This window comes from Phoca vitulina, unplaced genomic scaffold (assembly GCF_004348235.1).
Source record: "Phoca vitulina isolate PV1807 unplaced genomic scaffold, GSC_HSeal_1.0 scaffold2, whole genome shotgun sequence".
Classification (NCBI taxonomy): domain Eukaryota; kingdom Metazoa; phylum Chordata; class Mammalia; order Carnivora; family Phocidae; genus Phoca; species Phoca vitulina.
Genome location: NW_022589705.1, coordinates 51,374,675 through 51,399,986, shown reverse-complemented (window position 1 = coordinate 51,399,986; position 25,312 = coordinate 51,374,675). Strand labels below are relative to the sequence as shown.

The following is a 25,312-nucleotide window of genomic DNA, read 5'->3' as shown; positions in this document are numbered from 1 at the left end:
CTCTTGTTGCTCATAATTTGAGTTTTATCATGAATGAATGCTAGGTTTAAGATTTTTTGCAACCGGGCGCCTGGGTGGCTCATTCGTTAAGCGTCTGCCTTCGGCTCGGGTCATGATCCCAGGGTCCTGGGATCGAGTCCCACATCAGGCTCCCTGCCCAGCGGGAAGCCTGTTTTTCCCTCTCCCACTCCCTCTGCTTGTGTTCCTGCTCTCGCTATCTCTGTCTCTGTCAAATAAATAAATAAAATCTTAAAAAAAAAAAGATTTTTTGCAACTATTAATGTTTTCTTTTTTGAGTAGTTAATGTAGTGATTTACATGTAGAAATTACTTGCTTTTAAACTTCTGGCTTATTTTTTAAATAATTTTTTTATTTGTCTGAGAGAGAGCCCACGAGGTGGGGGGAGAGGGAGAAGCAGACTCCCTGCTTGAGCAGAGAGCCTGACCGCGGGGCTCGATCCCAGGACCCTGGGATCATGACCTGAGCTGAAGGCAGACACTTGACTGAGTTATTTTAGAATTTAAATACCTGTATCCTTTACTCATTTAAATGCCATACATAGGAATCTTTATCTTCTAAGTTCATGCTATCATAATTTTTCTTATTTTGGTTTTTCTATAAAGAGACATTGTTGAACTACGTGATTGTAAGTATGTATCCTTCTTTTTGTCCCGACATTAAAAATAACCTATTAGCTGCTATTATGATTCTTATATCACAGCCTTTTTGTAGTGGTCCCTAAAGTTCTATTTTTTTACGCTTTGTCATTGCAGACGAGATGTTTCATGCTATCTTTTAATTAGTAAACTTAATTTTTGGAGCAGTTTTAGGTTCACAGCATATTGAGTGCAAAGTATGGAGAAGTCCCAGATGTTCCCTGCCCCACACATGAACTGCTCATCAGCATCCCACGCCCAAGTGCTACATCTGTTACAACCAGGGAATTTACACTGATAACGTCATTATCATCCAAAGCCCGGAGTTTGCATTAGGGTTCACTCCTGGTGAATGAATTTTCTGAGTTTCTGTGTGTTTTGACAACTGTGTGACCCGTATCTGCCGTTGTATCATACAAAATAGTTTCACTGTCCTAAAAATCCTCTGTGCTCTGCCTGTTCATCTCCCTCCCCTCAGTCCCTGAGAACAACTCATCTTTTTTCTGTCTCTATAGTTTTGACTTTTCCAGAATGTCATGTAATTGGAACCACACAGTATGTAGCCTTTTCAGGGTGCCTTCTTAGACTTGGTCATATGCATTTTAGGTTCCTCCATGTCCTCGTATGGCTTAGTAACTCATTTCTTGTTAGCACTGAAGAATATTGCATTGTTTGGAGGTACCACAGATTATCCACCTGAAAAATATCTTGGTTGCTTCTAAGTTTTGGCAATTCTGAATAAAACTGCTATACACCTCTGGGTGTGCAGGTTTTTGTATGGATATAAGTTTACCACTCCTTTGGGTAAATACCAAGGAGCACGATTGCAGGATCATATGGTGAAGAGTATATTTAGTTTTGCAAGAAACTGGCAAATTGTCTTCCAAAGTAGCTGTAATGTTATGTGCATAAGCAGTGAATGCAGTGTTAACTCTGCATTCTTTTTATTTATTTATTTATTTATTTATTTTTAAAGATTTATTTATTTATTTATTTGACAGAGACACAGGGAGAGAGGGAACAGGAGCAGGGGGAGTGGGAGAGGGAGAAGCTCGCTTCCTGCGGAGCAGGGAGCCCGACGCGGGGCTCTATCCCAGGGCCCTGGGATCATGACCTGAGCCGAAGGCAGAGGCGGCAGAGGCGTAACGACTGAGCCACCCAGGCGCCCCTTAACTCTGCATTCTTACCAGCATCTGATGTTGCCAGTATTTTGGATCTTGGCCATTCCAGTAGGCGTGTTGTGGTATCTCATTTTAATTTGCATTTACCTGATGGTTGTGGAGCATCTTTTCGAATGCTGAATTGGTATTTGCATATCTTCCCTGGTGAGGTGTCTCTTGGTCTTTTGCCCATTTTTTAATCAGGTTGTTCATTTTCTTTATACTGAATTGTAAGAATTTGTATATTTTGAATAACAATCCTTCATCAGATGTGTCTTTTGGAAATATTTTCTCCCAGTATATGGTTTATCATCTCATCTTTAGTCTCATGCTAATTTGATTTTTTTCTTGAATGTTTGTTAGTTACGGAATTAACTGCCTATGGGCATATGATTCACAAATGTGTATCTGCAGAGCAGAAACTAGGCTGGGTTCTAGACCCACTTAGCTCGTTCTCTAATTATTTCAGGGGCACCTCAAACTTGATAGGTCAAACAAAATTTGTACTCTTCCTTTAAAACCTGGTTCTTTCTTGACCCTTTGTTTCGGTGCATAGCAAGCATTTGTCTAGTAGGGAAGCCGAATGCTCCAAAGCCGTCCCCTGTGCTCCCTCCTTCTGTAGGTTACCCTTCCACAGATGCTCGCTCCAGCCTGGTGGGTAGTTTTTCCTCTGCGTGGAATGTACCTGCTTCCATTCTTCATTGTGTAACTGCTGCTTATTTCTCAGATTCAGTGTGAGCCGCTTGTGCAGGGAAGCTGTCCTGGGTCTCACTGAATACATCAGATGACACCTGGTCTAGACACCCTTGACCCTCGACCCTTACTTTGTAAGTTGGCACAGTTGCCATTTGATACTTGTCTCTCCCTAGATGTTCTGAAGGGGAGATCCCGTGTCAGGGTTTTTTGGTTTTTGTTTTGAGAGAGCCCCTGTGGGGAGGGGGGAGGTGGGCGGTGAGAGAGAATCCTAAGCAGGCTCCACACCCAGCACGAGCCCGATGCAGGACTCCCATCTCTGAGCTCATGACCTGAGCTGAAATCAAGTTGGGTGCTTAAGTGACTGAGCCACCCAGGGGCCCCATCTAGGTCAACATCTTTTTCCTTTACTATCCCGCACAGTAATTAGCATATAGTCTGTGCTCACTAAATGTGAATGAGTGTCTGGGAACTTATATGGCTCATGTCTGCATTCAGAAGTTTTATCAGGATTATATATAGATGTATATGCATATTTTATTAACCTTGCACCAGATCAGATGATTTTATTTTTTTTCAGTCAGATGACTTAATTCCGGTGTGGGGGGTTCTATTCCTATGATCCGTGTTTTGTATCCTTCCATTAGATGCTTCCCTCAAAGCTACTATACGTACTCACGAGTCCTGTTTCCCCTTTCTCTCCTGTTCATCTGCTTCAATAATAGCTAGCAGTTTTATTTGCTCTAGTCTCCTTCCATTAAGTCGCTGAATTCTGTTAAAGGGGATTTAATTTTTCTTTTCATACCTGCAAGTTCAAGCAGTTGGGGTCTTGACAGCAGTGATTAATCAGTAGGGGGTACAATTGTTAGTGTATCAGCAGTAAACTCAACTGCTTAAAACTTGAATACCTACTAGGCTTTGCAGAGGAAAAGGTTCAGGAACAGGCATCTCGGCTGTTGTCCAAAGTGTGTTTATTGTGTATACCCTCTTCTCATCCCTGTGAACTAAAGGATGAGGAATGGGAGTGGTCTCTGCCTCTCCACCGTGCAGGGTCAGGACAGTAGAGTGAAAGATGAGAAAAATGAACAACCTAAGTCTCAAGCAAAGATAAAAGGGGCCTTTGTGAGGTGCGACTAGGCATGGGTTTTAGTTATTCTCCTCCCCTCAGGGTATGTCTTAATACTGGCATTCTGGAAAGTAATATTCTGAATTGACTTGAGCTGGGTAGTTTTTTGTTTTTTAAGATTTATTTGGGAGGGAGAGAGCCTGTGTGAAGAGGGGGGAGGGGCAGAGGGAGGGGGGAAGAGAATCTCAAGCAGCTGAAATCAAGAGTCAGATGCTTAACCGACTGAGCCACCCAGGCGCCCGGAGAGCTGGTTTTAAGAAATTAAAGTCTTAATGTTAACTCTCTGCAATCAAAAAAGGGGCTTCTCCTTCCATTTTGTGTAAGATTCCATCCAAGTCACCTTAAACTTCCAAAAATTGTTATGGTACACTCTTTTAATAATGTTTCTTTTTCTTTTTTTTTTTAAGATTTTATTTGTTTGACAGAGAGACAGCGAGAGAGAGGGAACATAAGCAGGGGGAATGGAAGAGGGAGAGGCAGGCTTCCTGCGAAACAGGGAGCCCGATGTGGGGCCCGATCCCAGGACCCTGGGATCATGACCTGAGCTGAAGGCAGATGCTTAATGACTGAGCCACCCAGGTGCCCCAAAGTCAATAGTATAGGAAACTGGCCGATTTCCCTCAGTCTTTTTAATCTACTATTTGGTTGATTTATGGCATTGAAAACTTTACTTGAATGGGTTTTTTTTTTTTTTTAAAGATTTTATTTATTTGACAGAAAGACAGCCAGAGAGGGAACACAACCAGGGGGAGTGGGAGAGGGAGAAGCAGGCTTCCCGCAGAGCGGGGAGCCCGATGCGGGGCTCGATCCCAGGACCCTGGGACCATGACCTGAGCCGAAGGCAGACGCTTAACGACTGAGCCACCCAGGCGCCCCAATTGAATGGGGTTTTAATAATGTGTGAATTTTGAGTTCTGACTTTTTTTTGGCACGCATATACCCATCTTGTTACCCTTTATATTAAATTGTTGTGGGGTACTCATAGTTTACTTAATAACCATATTTACGTTCTTGATTACTGTGATTCTCAAAAGAATTCTTAAGTAAATGAGTATTTTTTTTTATATTTCAGATGATATATATATTTTAAAGATTTTTGAGTTTGGGGGAGTCTAGCAGAGCTGCAAGAACAAAAATTACTCTTCAGGAAAATAAAATAAAACAACGTATCCGCAATGTCCATTGTAGAGTCAGAAATTGCTAGACTTGCAAAGAAACAGGAAAATAGCACCCATAGGGAAAGAACTCAGTTGATAGAAACTGACCAGGAGATGGCTCAGGTATTAGATTTAAAATGCAAAGACATGTCAGCAGTTATGCTGATGAAGTTTAAGGGCTTGATGGAAAATCTGGACTTAATGGTTGAAGAGATAAGGGAATCCCTTAAAAAGGACCTAAAAGAAATTTTAGGAGTAGAAAGTAAAATACCTGAAGTGAAAAATATAAACAACTCCAGTACCAAAAAGGAGTGGCCACAAATAAAAGGTTTAGCCACACAAAAAACAGGGTTGGTAGAGAAAATAGAAGGAGCAAACTCTGAAATAGTTGAAGATACTGAAAATTTGACTTTTAAAAGAAAAGAAGTAAGTGAGCTGAGTAGCAAATTAGACAAAGCTGAAGAGTACAGTATGAACCAAGGTAAGGAATTGTCCCGTGATGAATCAAAAAATGACAAAGTCATGGAAAGTGTGGAAGAAGCCATAAGCGATGTAGACAACACTTGGGGAGATCGTAGTATCCATACAGAAGTAACACGAGAGAACCGAGAGATTGGAGAGGATGAACCGGTCAGAGAAAAAAGAGAGGAAAAAATCCCTCAGAATTTAAAGAATAAAGAGAAAATTCGAAAAACCTCCAGAGAAGATGAAGGAGCAGTACTTACGTTGGTGGCAGACTTTTCATCAGCAACACTGGACATTAGTAAGCAATGGAGTAACGTCTTCAACATTCTGAGGGAAAATGATTTTGAACCTAAAGTTCTATGCCAGGTTAAATTAACGTTTAAGTGTGAGGGTGAAGTAAGGACCTTTTCAGATATGCAAAGTCTCAGCAATTTTATTAGCCAAAAACCATTTTTGAACGAATTACTGAAAGATGTACTCCCACAAAAGGAAAAAATAAAGAGAGGAAGAAGGTACGGGATTCAAGAAAAAGTGGTAAGTAGACCTGTGGAGCTCATGTACAGAGAATAAGTAGTAGTTGATAAAGTTATTCCAAAGGTTAAACAAGTTTTAAAAAACAATTTCTTAAAAGTAAAAGCATGACATTAAAAGTAATAACTTAATGGCTTTTTTTCTTTTAATGGATGGTGTTGGAAGCTTGGAAGAGCTTGAAAAGAGATTGTACATATTCATTACAGACAGTAAAAGGAAAAATGTCCTAGGGTAAACACTAGGATAGTAGCTTTTAAATCATTAAAAGGAAAAATAGAAATAAACAAATGAGTAAATTCAATTAAAAGCCCTCATGCAGTAGGATGATGAAAAAAATCATCAAGTACAATAAGTATGTTCAACTTTGAATTTATAAAGCAGTCCTGGTCAGTCTTCATTAGCAGTCAGGGAAATGCAAATAAACCTATTTTACTAAAGCCTATTCGAGTGTTCATTAATGTTAATATCTAGCTGTTATCCATTCCGTGTATGGATTTTTGTTTTTACATCATATTAGATTATCTTTCTGTTTCTTACATCATACTAGATTATGTTCCCATGTATTTGATTTCATTGAAAACACTTTCGGTTATTTTCTGAATATTTTTTGTGATTCCAATCCTAAAAGATAATTCCTGTGGTATATTGTAGAGATTCTCTGTCTCTTCTTGGATGTGTGTATATTTCTTACTTTTGTCTGTGGTGCAAGATAGTAGTCTAGTTTCATTCTTTTGCATGTGACTGTCCAGTTTTCCCAGCACCATTTACTAAAGACACTATCCCCATTCCATATTCTTGGGTCCTTTTTCAATAAATAGTTGACCATATATGCTTTGAGTTTTTTTCTGGACTTTCTATTCTGTTTATATTGATCTATGTGTGTTTTGTGAGTTCCATACAATGCCATACTGTTTTGATTACTATAGCTTTGTAATATGGTTTGAAATCAGGGTGTGATGCCTCCTGCTTTGGGTATTTGTGGTCTTTTGTGGTTCCATACAAATTTTAGGATTGTTCTATCCTGTGAAAAATGCCATTGGGATGTTGGTAGAGATTGCACTGAATCTGCAGATTGCCTTGGGTAGTATAGACATTGTAACAATATTTATTATGCCAATTCATGAATAGAATATCTCCTCAGAGGTCTGTATCGTAAGCCAGTATTTTTGATGGGTCCGCAGAAATTAACTGTTCCCTGGCAATTTACACAGATGAGGCACCCAGCCTGTCCTGGAGGGTCTGGGGAGGTGGAAGGACAATTAGTGGCCAGCCAGCCCTAAATAGGGAAGAGTCCATAACAGAGGGAGCATTAAGTGAAAAGCTCAGAGGCAAGGACATGGTTCCAAGGAATATTATGAGCCAACTTACTATATTACAGATACGGTCTCAAGCTCAGTACCTAGGTTGTCCTATTGAACCCTCACAACTATCTGAAGTAGATGCTCTTCTAGCAAATTGATGCACCAGTAGCAAATGTGACAGCTGGGTTTGAACAAGCAGTCTTTTTTTTAAGTCTGCTCCATGCCCAAAGTGGGGCTTGAACCCATGACCCTGAGATTGAGGGTCGCAGGCTCTGCCAGCTGAGCAAGCCGGGTGCCCCTGAACAAAGTGGTCTTAAACTGAGCCTGTACTACTAACCAAAACATGCTTTCCTTTTGAGTAATGTGACTGTAGTTTGAACTGCACATGGCGTCTTTAAGAAATACTAGATTTACTTTTGTTTCCTTTGGGGGAAAAGGAAATGTGAGTTTTCAGGGGGGTGGGGGGACTTTGTAGTGTTCCTGAAGTTAGAGAAGTCTCTTTATCATAGGATCCTGCATGTAATCAGATATTCACTAACACAAGTTGTTCTTGAGAGTCAGTATTGGGAATATAGAAGGAACACACTAAACATTATGACCTCATAGAAATTTGTTGCAGGTGCTACACAGATAACAGGTGTGATGGGGTTATCATAGGGGAAACTTGACTTGTTTGGGGACCTAGGCATTCAAGAACAAGTAATAAATAATTTTCTAGATATTTGGTAATTGTTAAAATATGTAGTCAAATTAAACTTATAGAGTGAAAGGATTAATTCCTTTAAAAGACGCATGATACATTTTTTTTTCCTTTCAGGAAAAAACTCGACTAGATTTGAAGCATGGAGCTGAGGGGGAAGCCAGTGATGGCTTGAGTTTTCTATTTGTTAAAGAAGTAAAGGTTGCTGAGCCAGAGGTGGTGAAGAACTTAGAGATTCAGGAAGAAGAGTCTTCAGAGCTGGAAGAAGAGGGAGAAGAGGCTTCAGAGCTGGAAGAAGAGGGAGAAGAGGCTTCAGAGCTGGAAGAAGAGGGAGAAGAGGCTTCAGAGCTGGAAGAAGAGGGAGAAGAGGCTTCAGAGTTGGATGAGGAAGAAGAGGCTTCAGGGCTGGAGGAGGAGGGAGAAAAAGAGGCTTCAGTATTACGTGAGAAACAGGATTCAACCTTTCAGCGTCATTCTGAGGTAAATACACAATGTGGAGTTGAAGAAAAAAATAATGGTTTGGAGATTGTTTTAATTAAAGAGGTAGAAGATTCTGAGCCAGAGGAAGAAAAAGGTTCAGAGTGGGAAATGGAAGTAGTTTTATCGTGGGAGGAAGGAGAGGACTCTGAGGTAGAAAATGTAAAGACTGCCTCCCAGATTGAGAAAAAAGAGGCCTCAGATGGACTTAAAGAAATTGCCTATGATTATTTGGCTCAGGACTTTGAGAAGAAAAAATTGGTGAAACACCAGATGGTACAAAAAACCCAGGATAAAAAGGAAACAGCTATGCCCAGAAACCAAGGAGTTGGGACAGTCTGTCCAACCTTGCTTTTGGCCTCTCCCTCAAAATCACTAGAGATAAGTTCTGATAAGCAGAAAAGGCATTTAAGTACAAATTCAAGTACTCCATCAGGAATCACCAAATTTTTAAGGAAGACTGAGAAAGAGCGACACAAAACTCTGCTAACAGATGAGCAAACATCTAAAGAAACAGACTTAATACAAGAAAGTGAAGAAAACTTCAGAAGAAATGTAATTAACAACTTTAGAGAGCTACAGGAGGAGGTTGCAAATCTTAAAAATTACCTTCCAGAGGTCTTGGGAATAAAAAACTCAATAGATGTTCTGAATAGCAGAATAGACACACTTGAAGAGAGAATGGACAATCTGGAAGACCGAATTGAAGAATTCTCTAAGGATACAATGCAAATGGCCAAACAGATAATAAATAAAGAAAGGTCAAGAGACATAGAGGATAGATCCAGAAGTTCCAACATCCGTTTGATAGGAATTCCAGAAAAAGATAATAAAGAGAATGGAGCAGAGGAAATAATTAAGGAAATCATTGAAGAAAACTTCCCAGAGCTAAAGGATTCAAGTCTTGAGGTTGTCAGTGCTTACCGAATACCTAGTAAGATTGATGAGAAGAGACTCACTCCTAGACACATCTTGGTGAAATTTGGGAATTCCAGTGATAAAGAAAAAATCCTAAAGGCTTCCAGAAAAAGAGAAATAACCTACAGAGGAACAAGAATCAGAATGACCGCAGACTTATCATTAGATACTCTAGATGCTAGAAGTCAGTGGAGCAATGTCATAAAAGTTCTGCAGGCAAAAGGCTTTACACCTAGAATCCTATACCCAGCCAAATTGGCATTTGATTTTGAAGGTAAAACAAAGACATTTTTTGATACCGAAGAATTAACAAAGTTTGTTTCTTGCATACCCTCTTTGAAAGAATTACTGGAGGATATACTTTAGCAATCTAGGATGACTATAAACACGTACACACAATATATATTACCTTCCTCCCACAGCAAGAGTCAAAAAGGAAAACGAAATTAAAATGCTACATTTCTATCCAGGAGGATGGACTGTGAACAGTATACTTGGGGAGTAGGGGAAAGGAGGGTTACAGATACTACTTAGATGTTGGTGAAGTTAAAGGGTGTGTGTTAAAATTAGTGTTAATCATGGTAGCTTGTGCAAGAGTAGGCTTTCTAAACTATTGGGGAGAGGGAGGGAATCTGTCAATGTAACCATGGGGAGAGGTGGGGTGAAAGTAATAGAAAAACACAGGAAAAAAAGATGGCAGGATAAGTTAAATAGGGAAAATATGCAAAAGTTGAACTTTTGTCACAAAAAGGTACTCAGTTTTAGATCATTTATCATGATGTGAATCTTGAATCTTTATATTAAACCTTTTTCCTTTGAATATGTTTCATTTGCTTACTTTTGTCATTACATAGTTAATCTTTACATTTTATTGCATAAAGCCATCCAATGAAGAGATCAGATCTCTTTCCTAATGTTGGACGTTAATGTATTCTCAGTTGTTAGTCTAGAATAAAATAAATTGATTTGCAACATATAGATAAGAAGAAATGAAGAGAATGATGTAACCATTTTATGGCTTTTGCTCCTAAGGGCTTATTTAGTATATTTAATTTACAAAAACAAAAAAAAACAAAAAGTGTCCTCTGCCCAGCATTTGAAATCAGCTTTTCTCAGTTCAGTCCTTAACAACTCTGACCTTCATGGACCTTGCAACTTTAAATGCCCTGGCCTCAGTACACCTGACATTGAGCTCTAACTCTACTGTGTGACCACAGGCAGGTTACTAATGCCTCTTGAGTCTCTAGTTCCTTCATACGTAACTGGGTTCATTCCTTCCTCTCAGGTTTCTTGTAAAATTCTGCAAGATGATGTTTGTGCCCAACATAAGAATCCTCAGTAGATGGGAAATCCTGCTTCCTGGCCAGTAGATCTAAAGTAAAGCTGGTTGCCCTTTTCCCAGTTGTTGAGTTTAGTTTTAATCTCTACACTCAACATGGGGCTTGAACTTAAAACCTGCGATCAAGAGTTGCATGGTCTACCAACTGAGCCAGCCGGGTGCCCCCCAGTTGTTGATTTTAGAGTGAGTGAGCACCACAGGAGGCCATTTTCAGTTGTGTTGGGAATGGGTGGGTTAGAAAACTGAAAACATTAATCTTAGGTACTCCATTATTTTTCTATTTCTACTCTGCTGCATTTCATTGCTATGTCTGGCTTATAGGCTTTTTTCCCCCCAGTTTTTCTTCTGTAAAAATACTTTTTACCTTTTGCTCTACTTAGGAAATGATATGAGGTGTTGAGAAAATAGTATAGTCCCATGTACCTCTTACCCTCTTCCCCCATTGATAACATCTTACATAACTAGAGTTAAGTTACAAGGAAGGATTCTTGGATAGATCCTTTGGAGGAAGCGTGATCTGTCACTACCTTGATTTCCGACTTCTGGTCTCCAGAATTGTGTTTTTGTTCCAAGCCACCTATTTGTCATACTTTGTTATCAGCTCCAGGAAACTTAATACAGTGTTCATGAACTGTTAGGATGCCCACGCGCTGCTTTCTTCAAGACTAATAGCCTGTTTCTGTAGATGATTATAGGAGATCAGGCAACAATTCTGCTCATGCTGATACACTTCTAGTGACCAGATTGAGAGAAAGCCTGTCCTGTAGAACCCTCCAACATGGATGCTTACATTGACATACTCCTACACAGTCTAAACCCCTTGTGGCATTTACTTGGGGATAGTGTTTAAGCTGTTTTTTTCCCAGGGTGTGGGGAGGGGTGAGAATTTCTAGCACAAAAGTAGACAGTTGGTAATATCCTTCACACCCTGCTACTTTATCAAGTCTTCAAAATCTCTTGTATTTTCCTGTTAATCTTGCCCTTATTCTCTCCCCTAGTATCCACCCACTAACACAAGTCTTGTAAGTCCTTGGATGTTTTTCTTCTAAAATGTCCTTTTGTGAGTGATTGTGTTTCTAATCTATGGGAATGGAATTATGCTTTGGACCTTATCTATTACTATTAATACTTAAAAAAAAAAAGATCTATTATGCACATCTAACTCATTGTTTCTAATGAATTTGACAGTATGCATCCTTAATATTTTATCACTTTGTCTAGTGGTGGACACCTAAGCTGCTCCGTCTCCCTCTCTCCCCCCATTGTTTATGACCAACTTTATCCCTTCCCCCTTAGGGACCTGGGCAAGAGTACCTTTTGGATCCTAATGTAAGCTTATGCTTAATTCCACTCAGGATTGCCAGTTTTTTTTTTTCAGAGTGGTTCTAGTTCGTGAAAAGTGAAGACCACCCAGATGAGAACAAGCCCAAGGTACTCATTCAGACCTTACTATGATGGAGCCAGCCAGCGTGGCCAGTAGCAAAAACTCAAGGCAGTTAGGAGTGGGAAAGCTTTATAATGGAACAAAAGGAGAGGTTCCAGGTATGCTGCCATTGGAGGTTATTGGCATGGGAAGCTAACTAGAAGCAGGGCATCTCTATTTGGCAGGGAGAGAAAGAGCACAAGCAGGGGGAGTGGGAGAGGGAGAAGCAGGCTTCCTGCTGAGCAGAGAGCCCAACATGGGGCTCAATGCCAGGACTCTGGGATCATGACCTGAGCTGAAGGCAGATGCTGAACTGACTGAGCAACCCACATGCCCCAGGAGTAGGGCATCTTATGTGATGACTTTGGGGAACATATTTGGCTTTGGTTGGCCCTGAGTTGGAAATGGGAGCAAAAACGGAATTTGGTAGTCATCGACCAAGTCTGACCATTCTAGGCCAACTGCTGCAAAGGTGGTTTGGTTTCCCAGGTTAATTGTCGAAGTTGCTGGTCAGAGTTCTGTTGTCATATATGCTTTGACTATCTATGTATTTCACTGGAGTTCCTACTTTCCTACATGCCCACTCAACTTTTTAATTTTTCCCGACATAATGGTTGTAAAATGGTATCCTGTTTTAATTTGTATTTCTGTAATTCACGAAGTTGAGAAGTCGTCCATATATTTTTGTAGTCATTTAGAGTTCACCCTTTGAATTTGCTGATTCATATCTTTTGCTCTTTTATCAGTGACCAAAAAAAGCCTTTTTTTTTTTTTTTTCCAGTAATCTCCACACCTAATGTGGGGCTTGAACTCAATGATTCTCAGATCAAAAGTCACATGCTCTACTGAGCTAGCCAGGCGCCCCAAAGCCTCTTTTCTTTTGATGATTTACAAGAGTTCTTTGTATAACTGGATAGTAATCCAATATTGTTTTTAGATAGTAGAAATATTTTCTCCCAGTTCATTACTCACTTTTTTTTTTTTTTTAGTTTTAAGATTTATTTATTTGACCGAGACACAGCGAGAGAGGGAACACAAGCAGGGGAAGTGAGAGAGGGAGAAGTAGGCTTCCCCCAAAGCAGGGAGCCCGATGGGGCTTGATTCCAGGACCCCGGGATCAAGACCTGAGCCAAAGGCAGACACTTAATGACTGAGCCACTCAGGGGCCCCCATTACTCATTTGTTAACTTTGTCTATTCTATCCTCTTTGAACAGAAATCCTCAATATTTTATGTAATCCGACCCATAATTGTTTTTGCCTTATGGTTGGTGCTTTTAAAGTCTTTAGGAATTGCTTTCCTGCCTACAATCAAATATTCTACATGTTTTTTTAATGTTTTTCCATTTTAAAAAATTAATGTATAATTTACATATAGTAACATGTTTTATGACGTATAGTGTTGCAAGTTTTGGTAAGTGGATACAGGTATATAATCACAATCAAGATGGGAGTGCCTGGCTGGCTCAGTCGGAAGAGCTTATGATTCTTCATCTTGGGTATGTGAGTTCAAGCCTCACATTGGGTATAGAGATTACTTAAAAAGTAAAAATCTTTTTAAAAAATATAGAATTGTTCCATCAGTCTCTAAAATTACCCTTTGAGTCTGGCTTCTTTCACTTAGCATAATGCCTTTGAGATTAATCCACATTGCTTTTATCAATCATTCTTACCATTTTATCACTGAGTAGTGTGCTTTATGGATGTATCATAGTTTGTTGATCCATTTCCAAGTTGAAGAACAGTTTTTGACAATTTCCAAAAATGTTGCCATAAGCATTTCTGTATGTATTATTTTTTGTGTGAACGTAAGGTTAAGGTTTCATTTCTCTTGGATATATGTCTGCAGTGGGATTGCTGGGTTGTATGGTAAACATATATATATATACCAAGCTATTTTCCAAAGTAGCTGAACTGTTTTGCATTCACCAGCAAGGTATGATGTTTCCAGTTGCTCCATACTCACATCAGCACTGGGTGTGGCTTTACATTTTAACTTTTTACATTTCATTCTCTAATCTACCCAAAATCCATTTTCATATATGGTTTTAAGTCAGGAGTGAAGTTTTATTTATTGCCAAATAGTAGGCCAGTTTTCTGACTCTATTCTGTTTCATTGATCTGTTTTTCTGAAATTTACAATTTCCACTTTTTCCAAGAAAGAACGTAATAAAATATTTCAAAGTAGTATGAGTGTTAAGGGGATTTCAGGCTATAAAAAGGGGGATTGACGGAGTCTCCTAGAATAATGGTGTAGGGGCTGTAGAAGAGGCATGAGCTCCAGTTTGTGTGTGTGTTTTTTTTAAAGATTTTATTTATTTGAGAGAGTGAGAGAGAGCATGAGCAGGGGGAGGGGCAGAGGGAGAAGCAGACTCCCCACTGAGCAGAGAGCCCAACGTGGGCCTCCATCCCAGGACCCTGAGATCATGACCTGAGCTGAAGGCAGGTGCCCCATGAGCTCCAGTTTTGAAATTTTTTGCCACAAGGCAAACTTAAAAATTTTATACAGTATATAGAAAGTAACCAATCTTTAGTGGGTTGTCTTGGGGAGAGGCTTACCGCTGCCTGATCCAAGTTGCCCACAGCCCAGCTCCACCCCATCTCCCCAGGCTTGAGCCATTCTGGTAAATAAGTTTTGGTTTGAAGGTGAAATATGTGGAAATTCAGTGATTGTTACGTTTATGACTTACAGGCTGTTGATTTAATTACAGCAATGCCCTTAAAAAAAAAAGTGTGTGTGTCTGTGTGTATATATATATATATATATATATATGTACACACAAAGATGGCTCTATTGTTGGAGATTTGATAAAAGTAAAATGTTCATTTCCTCATCCATTTTGTTTATTGGACTTGTGGAATAACAAGCATGACTTGAAATGCTATTGTATGTATTTGATCTGTGGAACCAGTCTGCCATTAATTGGGTGTGTGTTTCTTCGTGGGAGTCAGCCGAGTGTGTTGGAAAGCTGGTGAAGACCAAGAGAGAGAAGAGTGGTGGCAGCTGAACTTCTGTGTATTAAACACCAGGATGCTTTTCTTGCACATACTCTCCTTTCTCATCACTAAAATATTCTGTGTGATTACCCCCCCATGTTGTAGATGAGGAAATGAAAAATCATACACATTACTTGCACAAATTTATAGAAACAGCAAGAAGAATGATGAGAATTCTAAGTGGCCATCAATATCAAACTGATGTTACTGGTATTTTAGCATATTGCCTCCTGGGTTTAATTTCTTTTTAATTGTGGTTACAATTATGTAACATGAACCATTAACTTTACCATCTTAAAAAAAAATTCTTAAGTGTACAGTTTAGTGTTAAGTATATTCACATTATCTTGCAACATCTCTAGAACTTCTGTCTTGCAAAACTAAAACCTCCCATTAACCCCCCCCTCCCTTTCCCTCAGCAATCACGTTTCTATTTTCTGTTTAGGATTTTGACTACTTTAGATCCCTCATGAGTGACATTATCAGTATTTGTCTTTTTGTGACTGGCGTATTTCACTTAGTATAATGTCCTTGAAATTCATCCACGTTGTAACACGTAACAGGATCTCCTTTTTAAAAGGCTGCATGACATTCCATTGCGTGTATATCCCACATTTTCTTTATCCATCTGTCAGGGGACATTTGAGTTGTTTGTACCTCTTGGCTATTGTGAATAATACTGTAATGAACATGGGTGTGTGCGTAAATAGCTCTTACGATTCTGCTTTGAATTCTTCTGGTAAATACCCAGAAATGGAATTGCTGGATCATATGGTAATTTTTAATTTTTTCAGGAGGTTTGATATTGTGTTACATAGTGGCTCTACTATTTACATTCCTAATTGCCTCCAGATTTTTAAAGAAATACAAACACCCTAGGGACTAAATCCCTACCCGCATGGTATCCTTGTCTCCACAGGCAGCATATGAAGAGAGTTAGAAGGTATCAGTGGATCAATAAATTCTTTGCAACAAACCTTGAATGGTTTCCAGCCATTCTCAGAAACTATTTGCTCCCTGCAAATCTGCATAGTCTGGGAAGTCAAACCAGACTTAAAGGAGGTGATCCCCATAGCAAGCCCTGAAGGGTCCTAGAAGTTAGATGGCCAAAGACAGGAAGAAGGGCTTCCAGGTAGATAGAACAGCCTGGAAAATCCAGTCCTGAGAGGACTTGACTCCTGCTGAGAATTTCCGTTGCTCTCTTATGGCGCAAGCCCCGGGCTCTCCTAAAAATCCGTGTTTTTTACTTTCTAGTTCATGGTTAGTTTTTCTCTGGGAATATGTGGTAATCTCCCCCAGGGCAGACAGCACACCCCTGCCCTTAGAGACAGAGATGTCCTCTTACTGCAACAAAGGAAGGTGGGAACTCATTACCGAGGGTCCGAACACCTTTATGCTGAGAGAGACATTCTCTGACTGTAGAGTTTATGGTCTTAGTGGGAAAGCCAGGCATTAAAGAAGGACTTGGCGGGCGCCTGGGTGGCTCAGTCGTTAAGCGTCTGCCTTCGGCTCAGGTCATGGTCCCAGGGTCCTGGGATTGAGCCCCACATTGGGCTCCCTGCTCCTCAGGAAGCCTGCTTCTCCCTCTCCCACTCCCCCTGCTTGTGTTCCCTCTCTCGCTGTGTCTCTCTCTGTCAAATAAATAAAATCTTAAAAAAAAAAAAAGGACTTGGGAGTTATATAAAAGGGGAAGTACTGTGTTCTCTGGGAGCCCTAAGGAGGTTTATTAGAGGTTTATCTGAGGTTTATCAGAGGACATACGCCCGAGATATGGAAGGGGCACCTGGGTGGCTCAGTGAGTTAAGCGTCCGACTCTAGATCAGCTCAGGTCTTGATCTCAGGGTTGTGAGTTCAAGCCCTGCATTGGGCTCCATACTGGGCATGGAGCCTAGTTAAAAAAAGTGGAAGAAGTCAAATATCGATATATAACAGCTACACCCAATCTTGGAATCAAATAGAGGAGATGTTTTGATATCTTGCCAAATTTGCACAAGAAAAAGGAACATGATGTTTTACTTTGATCAGTTTCTAGGGTCAGGTCAGTGCAGATACCCCACTCCAGTCAAGAATAAGCAGTTCAAGGGGCACCTGGATGGCTCATTAGTTAAGCGTCTGCCTTCCGCTCAGGTCATGATCCCGGGGTCCTGGGATCGAGCCCCGCATCGGGCTCCCTGCTCAGCAGGAAGCCTGCTTCTCCCTCTCCCACTCCCCCTGCTTGTGTTCCCTCTCTCACTGTGTCTCTCTCTGTCAAATAAATAAAATCTTTAAAAAAAAAAAAAAAACAGTTCAAGCTGCTAAAAGTGCATAATTTGATGTTGCCTTAGAGATCTCTGAGGAGCACAGTGCAGCCGCCAAGCCACACGGGGATAACAATGCTTCCTAAGCCTAAGAACTGACTGGGGAGCAGAATCAGAAGGTGACAGTTTAGAGGCCTTGGGGTTCTGTGATAAGCTGAGTGTGCCTGTATCTTGTGAAAGGGAAGGAAAGGGGCAATTACCCAAAACTTATCACTGAAACAACACAGCTATTCAAACATTGATTTTTAAATAATGATTTGTATGCCTTGTATAATTTTAGAGCCCAATGAGTTTTATTTTCTGCCTATATCCCTTAATAAACGGTATTTTTTTTTTAAGATTTTATTTATTTGACAGCACAAGCAGGGGGAGCGGCAGGCCAAGGGAGAGGGAGAAGTAGGCCCCCCGCTGAGCAGGGAGCCCGATGCAGGACTCGATCCCAGGACCCTGGGATCATGACCCGAGCGGAAGGCAGACGCTTAACTGACTGACCCACCCAGGCACCCCAATAAAGGATATCTTTTCATTAAAAGGCTTTTTACCATCATTTTAATTGCTGCATAATCCCTCAGATAAATATACCATAATTTGTTAAATCTTCCTCCTGCCTTTGCACATTTTGGTTTTACGTTTGGAGTCAGCACAAACAGAAACTTGGCAATTTTTAAGGGTTGGAATGTTTCCTTTGTTCAGCCCTACAGGACTCCTGTCAGAGGACGGTCTAGCAGGACTGGAATGAATGGATCAAAGGGCATGGTCATTTTATGCCTTTTGCTGAATATTACTCCTACTGCTTTCAAAAACGGTGTTAGTGGTTTCGGCTGTCTCAACTGTAAGGACCAGCTTCTTACCTCTGGCTGCCGACAAAGGAGGTAATTGAAAACACATTTCAGGAGGAAAAAAGGGGTACCTTTTAACTTTCAAAGTTGACTTCTAGTGAGATAACAAACCTGGTTGCGTTATGTCACTGGGTGTTATGCGGAGGCTCTGTACCTATTTATCTACTCGGAGATTGTGCTTTTAAGTTTACGTCTTTACAGGCTTGTTCTCTCCCTCCTCCCTGCGTTACCAAAGAACTGGGCCTCTTTCTACCCACTTAATCTTTTATCTCCTCTAGTTTTATGTTTCTCACTTCTTGCTTTGGTTTTAGCCTTTGGCTCATTTACATTAAATATCCTTCATCGTGGAGCACCTGGGTGGCTCGGTCGGTTGAGCATCTGCCTTTCCTTTGGGTCGTGATCTCCAGGTCCTGGGATCAGGCTCTCTGCTCAGCGGGAGGTCTTCTCTCTCCCTCTGCCTCTGTGATCTCTCTCATTCTCTCTCAAAGAAAATCTTTAAATAAATAAATAAATGTCCTTCATCGTATCTCCTTTGGGGTTTCTAATACTTATTTTAAAATTCTGTTTCATTTCTTTTACCAAGATTTACCTTTTTCTTATTCTTTTTTGAAATTTTCTTTGTACCTTTTTCTTATTCTTAATGTAGTTGAAGTCACTCTTTACTTTCACCCTCATTTCCTACTTCACTTTAGGGTTGTATCTGTGTCTCCTTGTTCTTCTGTGTTTCGTTCTGGTTTGTGTTTAGAGCAGGGCCGGAGAAAACAGTTCTCTTAGGAAGAAGTGTGCAGAGGACCCAGTGTGTTTACAAGCAAACGTTGAGGCCACCACTTGCCTTGAACTCCCCCTAACCCTAACCCCTGTGCTATGCAGCTTTCCAAAACCCCTCACCTCTTGGACCCTTCCCCAACCCCAGTCCACACAAGGAGTCCAAGAGGGAGGAGCCTGCCCTTCCTCCTATCTTCTAGCCAAGCTCTCAGAATTTCCTGGCTGACCAGCTGAGGAAGCCTCGTGTTAGGGCTTTCCAACACCTCTTACGTACCTAACTTCCCAAAGATAGAGAGCTGGTATGCATATCCTTGGGCCCTAAAGGTGGCCAAGGACTGATGGAGTGTGCTTTCTTGGGGAGAGGTGTGGATGAGTCTGGGTGTCCACTTGTGTATTACAGGAACCCTCCAAACTTAACAATGAGCAGGGGGTAGGAAGAGGAATTTGACTGTGGGCCAGAGATGATTCTTCTGTCTCCGTGTTCTGGTATGGAACTCTCAGGGCCTGAGAATTCTGAACTGGAATGTGGCATTCTGTGGCCTCATGAAGGCATATTTGTAGTAATTTGCTAGGTTTTGTAATTTTTATTTATTTATTTTTAAGAGTTTTATTTATTTAGAGAGAGAAAGAGGGGGGTAGGGGGGAGGAGCAGAGGGAGAGGGACAAGCAGACTGCTCTGAGCATGGCAGCTGATCCGGGCCTCTATCGCAGGACCTGGAGATCATGAACTGAGTCAAAACCAAGAGTCAGTCGGTTAAGCATCTGCCTTCGGCTCAGGTTATGATCCCAGGGTACTGGGATCTAGCCATGATGGGCTCCCTGCTCAGCTGGGAGTCTGCTTCTCCCTCTCCCCGCCCCCCGCTCCTGCTCGCTCTCTCTCAAATAAATCAAATCTTTAAAAAAAATAAATGTTCAGGTAGGAATATGTGGGCCTCCATTTGTACTCTTGCTGTAGAGTTGGGGTGAACCATTTTGATTTACTGCAACCTGGGAGCTTTTGAAGGGTTATATTTAGGGGAGTGTCATGATCAAAACTATGCTCAAAGACTTTGGTGGTGAACTTTTTTTTTTTAAGATTTTATTTATTTGAAAGAGTGAGTGCATGCTTGTGCATGCGAGCAGACAAAGGAACGGGGATAAGCAGACTCCACGCTGAGCCCAGAGCCCAACACGGGGCTCGACCCCACGACCCTGAGACCACAACTAAGCCAAAACCAAGAGTTGGACATTCAACTGACTGGGTCACCGAGGCACACCAGTGGTGAATTTTTTCAAAATTGAATTAAATGAGAAAGTATTAGGATAAGGAAGGAAATAGTTAAAACTCAACGGGAAGATGACACCATAAAAAAGACACAAATTAAATACAGAAAAATTATTTTTACCTTTAGTCAGAGGTAATAGACACCTGATATAAGCCTTAAACTTATACACAATGTTACATGCCAATTATGTTTCAATTAAGAAATTTGTTTTGATGTGAAATGGTTAAAAAAAAAAAAGGACAGAAAGTTCACCAACACAGAGTTAGAAACAACAGAATGCATCAAAGTGATGCACTATGGAGCATTCTCATTTGCTGGAGTTCGGTCATTCCGCAGGCTGGATTCTTCATACAGTCCTTTCTTTTAAGGTTTCCATTTTGAAGGCAAGGGCCAAACTTCTTAGTTTAAGCTGATGGTTTCCAGATTCAGGAAAGTTTTTTGAGGAGCCATGGAAATTTGCTGCACCTGCCACCCCAAGCTAAAGTATTTTGCTCCATGTGTCAAAGCCACAGATTTTGTCAGCTTAAGTTCTTCAAAGGAAATACAAAACCTTGGGCCATTGAACTGGTAAATAGATTTCCTACCCCAGTGTTTCCCAGTATTGATTAAGATATTGCATGACTTTTCCTTCTCTGTTTCTCTTCTCACTCATTTTGGTTTTACACAGAATTGGTTTTTTAATCATCAAAGCTAAGACATAGCAAAAAAATAATGACATCATCACTTGAAGCTTATCTCCATCTACTAAGTTCACCACTTAGACATGACGACACCCTAATTCTAGCAAAAAGTCTAAGGAATTATTCACCCTCCTAACCACACAGGGGAATTGCTAATATACTGGGCAGTTAGAAGAACAATGGTGGTAGATCATCTTATTTAAACTTGTGAGATAATATGACAATTCAGAAGTGGAAACCCTCGTGAAATTTTTTTCTTGTTTGGTACCAAGATCATTAGTCCTATATAGTTGTTGCATACTGTAAGGTTTAAAGAGTTGAATAAGCAAGAGTACTCCATGATACATTTGAAACATGAAAGACTGTGCTGTAACTTAGAGGCACAAAGTTGAAGTTTCTTTCTCTCTCTTTTTTTTTTTAAAGATTTATTTATTTATTTATTTGTCAGAGAGAGAGAGAGACAGAACACAAGCAGGGAGAGAGGCAGGCAGAGGGAGAAGCAGGCTCCCTGCTGAGCAAGGAGCCCGATGTGGGACTTGATCCCAGGACCCTGGGATCATGACCTGAGCTGAAGACAGACGCTTAACCGACTGAGCCACCCAGGCATCCCCAAAGTTGAAGTTTCAAGCAAATCTAGATGACCTCAGTATTCATCAGAGCTACTTTAAATAGACCAATATCTAAGTAAGCAGCACTCATGGGGCTCCTGGCTGCCTCAGTCAGAAGAGCATGTGACTCTTGACCTCAGGGTCATGAATTTGATCCCATGTTGGGTATAGAAATTACTAAATAAGCAGCATTACTATCTTTCCAGAGCTTTTAGAATAAACTTGTTATACTTTGAGCATTCATGTGGGTACTATAAAGATAGTGATCGCTCATCACTTCTCTGAAATTTCTTGCCTGCCTTAATTTTTTCAGTCTTTTTTCAATGGGTGAATGATTTCTTAAGAAGTCTGAATCTTCTGAGTACAGTTCATCTGGTAAAAGCTGGCCGGTCCCATTTACAGTTAATAATGAGATCAGCAGCTGTCTTTTTGTTCATGCTAACATGCTATCCAAACAAAATTTGGACTTGCAAATCAGGCAAAGTTTTCGAGTCTTCCTATTTTGTAGAAGAGGGGGACTGCTAACCAAAATGTATTTAGCTGGAACACTTGCAATAGCCTGTAATGGAGAGAACTGTCGGCAGCCTACCACCTCAGCTGTGTAGGGACAGGCCACAGAGAAGAAGGTCTTAGACGCTGTGGTCCCGGGATGCACCAGTTGGTGGGCCAGATGCCCCAGTCGGTGGGTATGCTGTCGAGGTGCACGCAAAGATGTCTCCACATGGTCAAGGTGACATGGATGTGCCAGGTAGGCAGGCCAGGTGGCTGCCCCAGCTCGGGCCCTGAAACCAGCAGGTTGCTCAAAGTCCCAGCAGCAGCCCCACCCCCTACGTGAAGGCCAAAGGCCTCACAGATTTGCTTGGCTTCTAAAGAAAAAAATTTGGTTACAGAATTTTCTGTTATAAAGTTACTTATGTAAGCTTTGTGCTTATTTAAACTCCTTGGGCTTAACACTCTTCTACAACTATGAAATGGAAACAGACTTACATCTGAATTACGAAGAAAGCTGCAAAGCCAGTGAAATTAAAAACATTAATATAGCCATATCCACAATGTTGTTCTGGAACTTAATAGTTGTTCACAGCATGATTATGAACTCCCTAGAACTTTCTGCCTGTCTTTGGGAGAGACCTAATTCTCATGGGGCATTTCTCTCTTCAAACCGACCAGGAAACCTTCCTTCCCCCAGTGTGCCAAGACAGAAGCAGCTCTGATAACTGAGGAAGAGACCCTAGGAGATGCTTATATTAGGCTTTTTTTTTTTTTTTTCTCATCCTCTCTGAATTACAACATAAAATTAAATTGTTCTCAAGAACATGCGGATTCCCCCCAGATCCACTCTTTGAAAAATTATGAACTCTGCAAACAAACTGTCAAGAAATGAACACAGCAAGAACTTGATGCAAGAGGTGAGACTCAAAAGCAAGAATCTTGCTGTCTCACCCAGAGGGACGGGGATGTGGTCCTACCCCCTCAAGCCCCAGAGCCCCTCTTGCCTCCTGTCAGAGCCTTCAGACCAGAAGAATCTGTGTTCCATGCAGAGCCCGGGTGCAGCAGGGGCAGAAAGCTTACGGGTCTTCAGCGACATTAATCATCATCATCTGTTTGTGCTTCCAGTAATGCCGGATTTGGGCCTGGCTGCCTGGCAGTTGGCCTCTCCAGACAAGGATAGGGCTCTGCTGGGAAGAAAGATACTGTGTCAGACTCTCTGCCATCCAAGAATTTATCATCTCATTAGGGAAATTTTAATTTAAAAAATTGTATGTGCCCAAGAGACAGCCAAAACAGGTTTACAAATTAATTCAAGGCAACAGAGATTTTGAAGAGACCGTAACTGGTTTCTCCCTTCTCTCATTACACTTCCCCAGCCAGCCTCTCTGGACTGGCAGTTCTCTGTATTGCTTTCTCTCTGCCTAGCCCACAGGCTGCTCCCACAGCCTCCCCATTATCACCTGGAAATGCCTTCCACTTAGCATTTGATGTCACCTCCGCCAGGAAGCTGTCTCTGATGCCTAAGACATAGAGCCCTTTTTATTCTCCTCAGCCCCAGGCTGGAGGCAGGCACTCAATAATTGAAGGGCCACATTGGTAAGACCTGGAAAATTGATGGTCCCTTATAGACAACAGGGTACTTGGCTGGAGTTGCTCCTCCTCCTCCTCCTCCTCTTTCTCCTCCACCACCACCACCACCACCACCTCCTCCCCACCACCACCACGACCACCACCTCCACCACCACCACCGACTTCTTCAAAAGTAACCTCTACCCCCAACGTGGGGCACAAACTCACAACCCCGAAGATCAAGGGTTGCATGCTCTGTTGACTGGGCCAGCCAGGAACCCCTTGGCTGGAGGTTTTTAAGTGTTGTCTGAGTTCAGGATTGTCCCCAACCTGGCAATAATAGCCCATTGGCCACCAAAAGCCTGCTAGCCAAGTGGGGTCTAGTAATGATAAACTCTCAGTTTCTTAGACAAGCACTTAAAAGAAAAAGTAGATCCTGAAAATGGAGTGTCAATACTCTTACCTGCACCACTAATCTTTTTTTTTTTATATATATTCCACATGAAAAAAATAAGTGTCTGAAGTGTTTGGGGAAGTGCTCAACTTTCTTGGGCAATGACTTTGTCCCTGCCCCATGTGATTATATACTTCTCTCTTCACAGCTTCCTTGTGTCTTTGCCTTTCTCTCCTTCCTACTTAGCCTTGGTTCCATCTCACGGAGCCAGAGCTTGAAATGAAAACAAGTGAAGTGTCACAGCAGAGTCTGCTGTCCCCTTTGTGTGCCAGAGAGGCAGTTATAGAGGACAGATGCTGGTAGAGCAAGCGGGGCTGGAAATCTTACTGGCTTGAGTCATGCTGGTAGGAGAGTCCCCTCCTTCCTATTTCCGTTTGATGGTGCTAATTTTTCTTCATTCAAGTATTTATTTTAACCTCATTTAGACTGTTCTAGGAGCTTTACTTTAGGAGTGGGTTCTCCCACTTAAGTACGTGGATTGCACTTGCATGGCTTTGGACTTCCTCACATGTATTAGAATTCTTGCTCAAGAGATTTCTCCTTACCTGGCTTGGTTTGTGGAAGTCTCCATTTGGTTGCCTCCTCTTGGGTTCTATTTTGGATTCCCTGATTCTAGATCATTTTTAATGTTAGTGGATTGGCTTGGATTTTGCCACCCTGAGAATACAGGCCCCGCATGTATGTGGACTCAGGATTCCAATTGCATGGTTCCAGTCTGGGAGGGCTAACTCTTGTCTTCTAGCTAAGAACCTGGGGTAATGGAAGGACATTCAGACACTTCCCTTTGTGGATGGGCAGCCAGATCCAACTTCTCATTAAATGCCAGGCTTGTGGGCATTTTTAACCTCAGTTCCTATAGCCTGTATTCCTCTCTGGTCCTTTCATGGGCTATACAACCTCAACTACTCGTATATCGGACACCTGTGGAACCCCCTTTTCTTGCCTTAGAGACACGTATTAAAATATTTTAATACTCAGATATTTTAAATATTCTAGCTAGCATTTTTATGTATTAGGCAGAGAAAGTAGTGTTTTAGAATATGCCCAATCTGCCATCTTGACCTGAATTTTTTTTTTTTTAAGATTTTATTTATTTATTTGACAGAGAGACAGCGAGAGAGGGAACACAAGCAGGGGGAGTGGGAGAGGGAGAAGCAGGCTTCCCGCAGAGCAGGGAGCCTGATGCAGGGCTCGATCCCAGGACCCTGGGATCATGACCTGAGCCAAAGGCAGATGCTTAACGACTGAGCCACCCAGGCGCCCCTTGACCTGAATTTTTAACTAGAAGTTATTTTTAATAAAATACTGCTTTTTTATATTAAGTTTTTAAGGGGGGAAGGGGCAGAGAGAGAAAGAATCTTAAGCAGACTCCACACCCAGCACAGAGCCCGAAATGGTGCTC

At 41.3% G+C, this 25,312-nt stretch overlaps 1 protein-coding gene across 1 annotated transcript; it reads left to right on the top strand.

Annotated features, from left to right (window-relative positions):
• Positions 1–4,795: 4,795 nt before the first annotated feature.
• On the top strand, positions 4,796–9,550 carry L1TD1 (LINE1 type transposase domain containing 1; the record flags this gene model as incomplete). The annotated part of the gene is made up of 2 exons (XM_032396158.1): positions 4,796–5,791; positions 7,907–9,550. Coding segments are annotated over 2 exons (2,640 nt in total), but the record flags the coding sequence as incomplete, so codon positions are not given.
• Between the last annotated feature and the right edge of the window lie 15,762 nt (positions 9,551–25,312).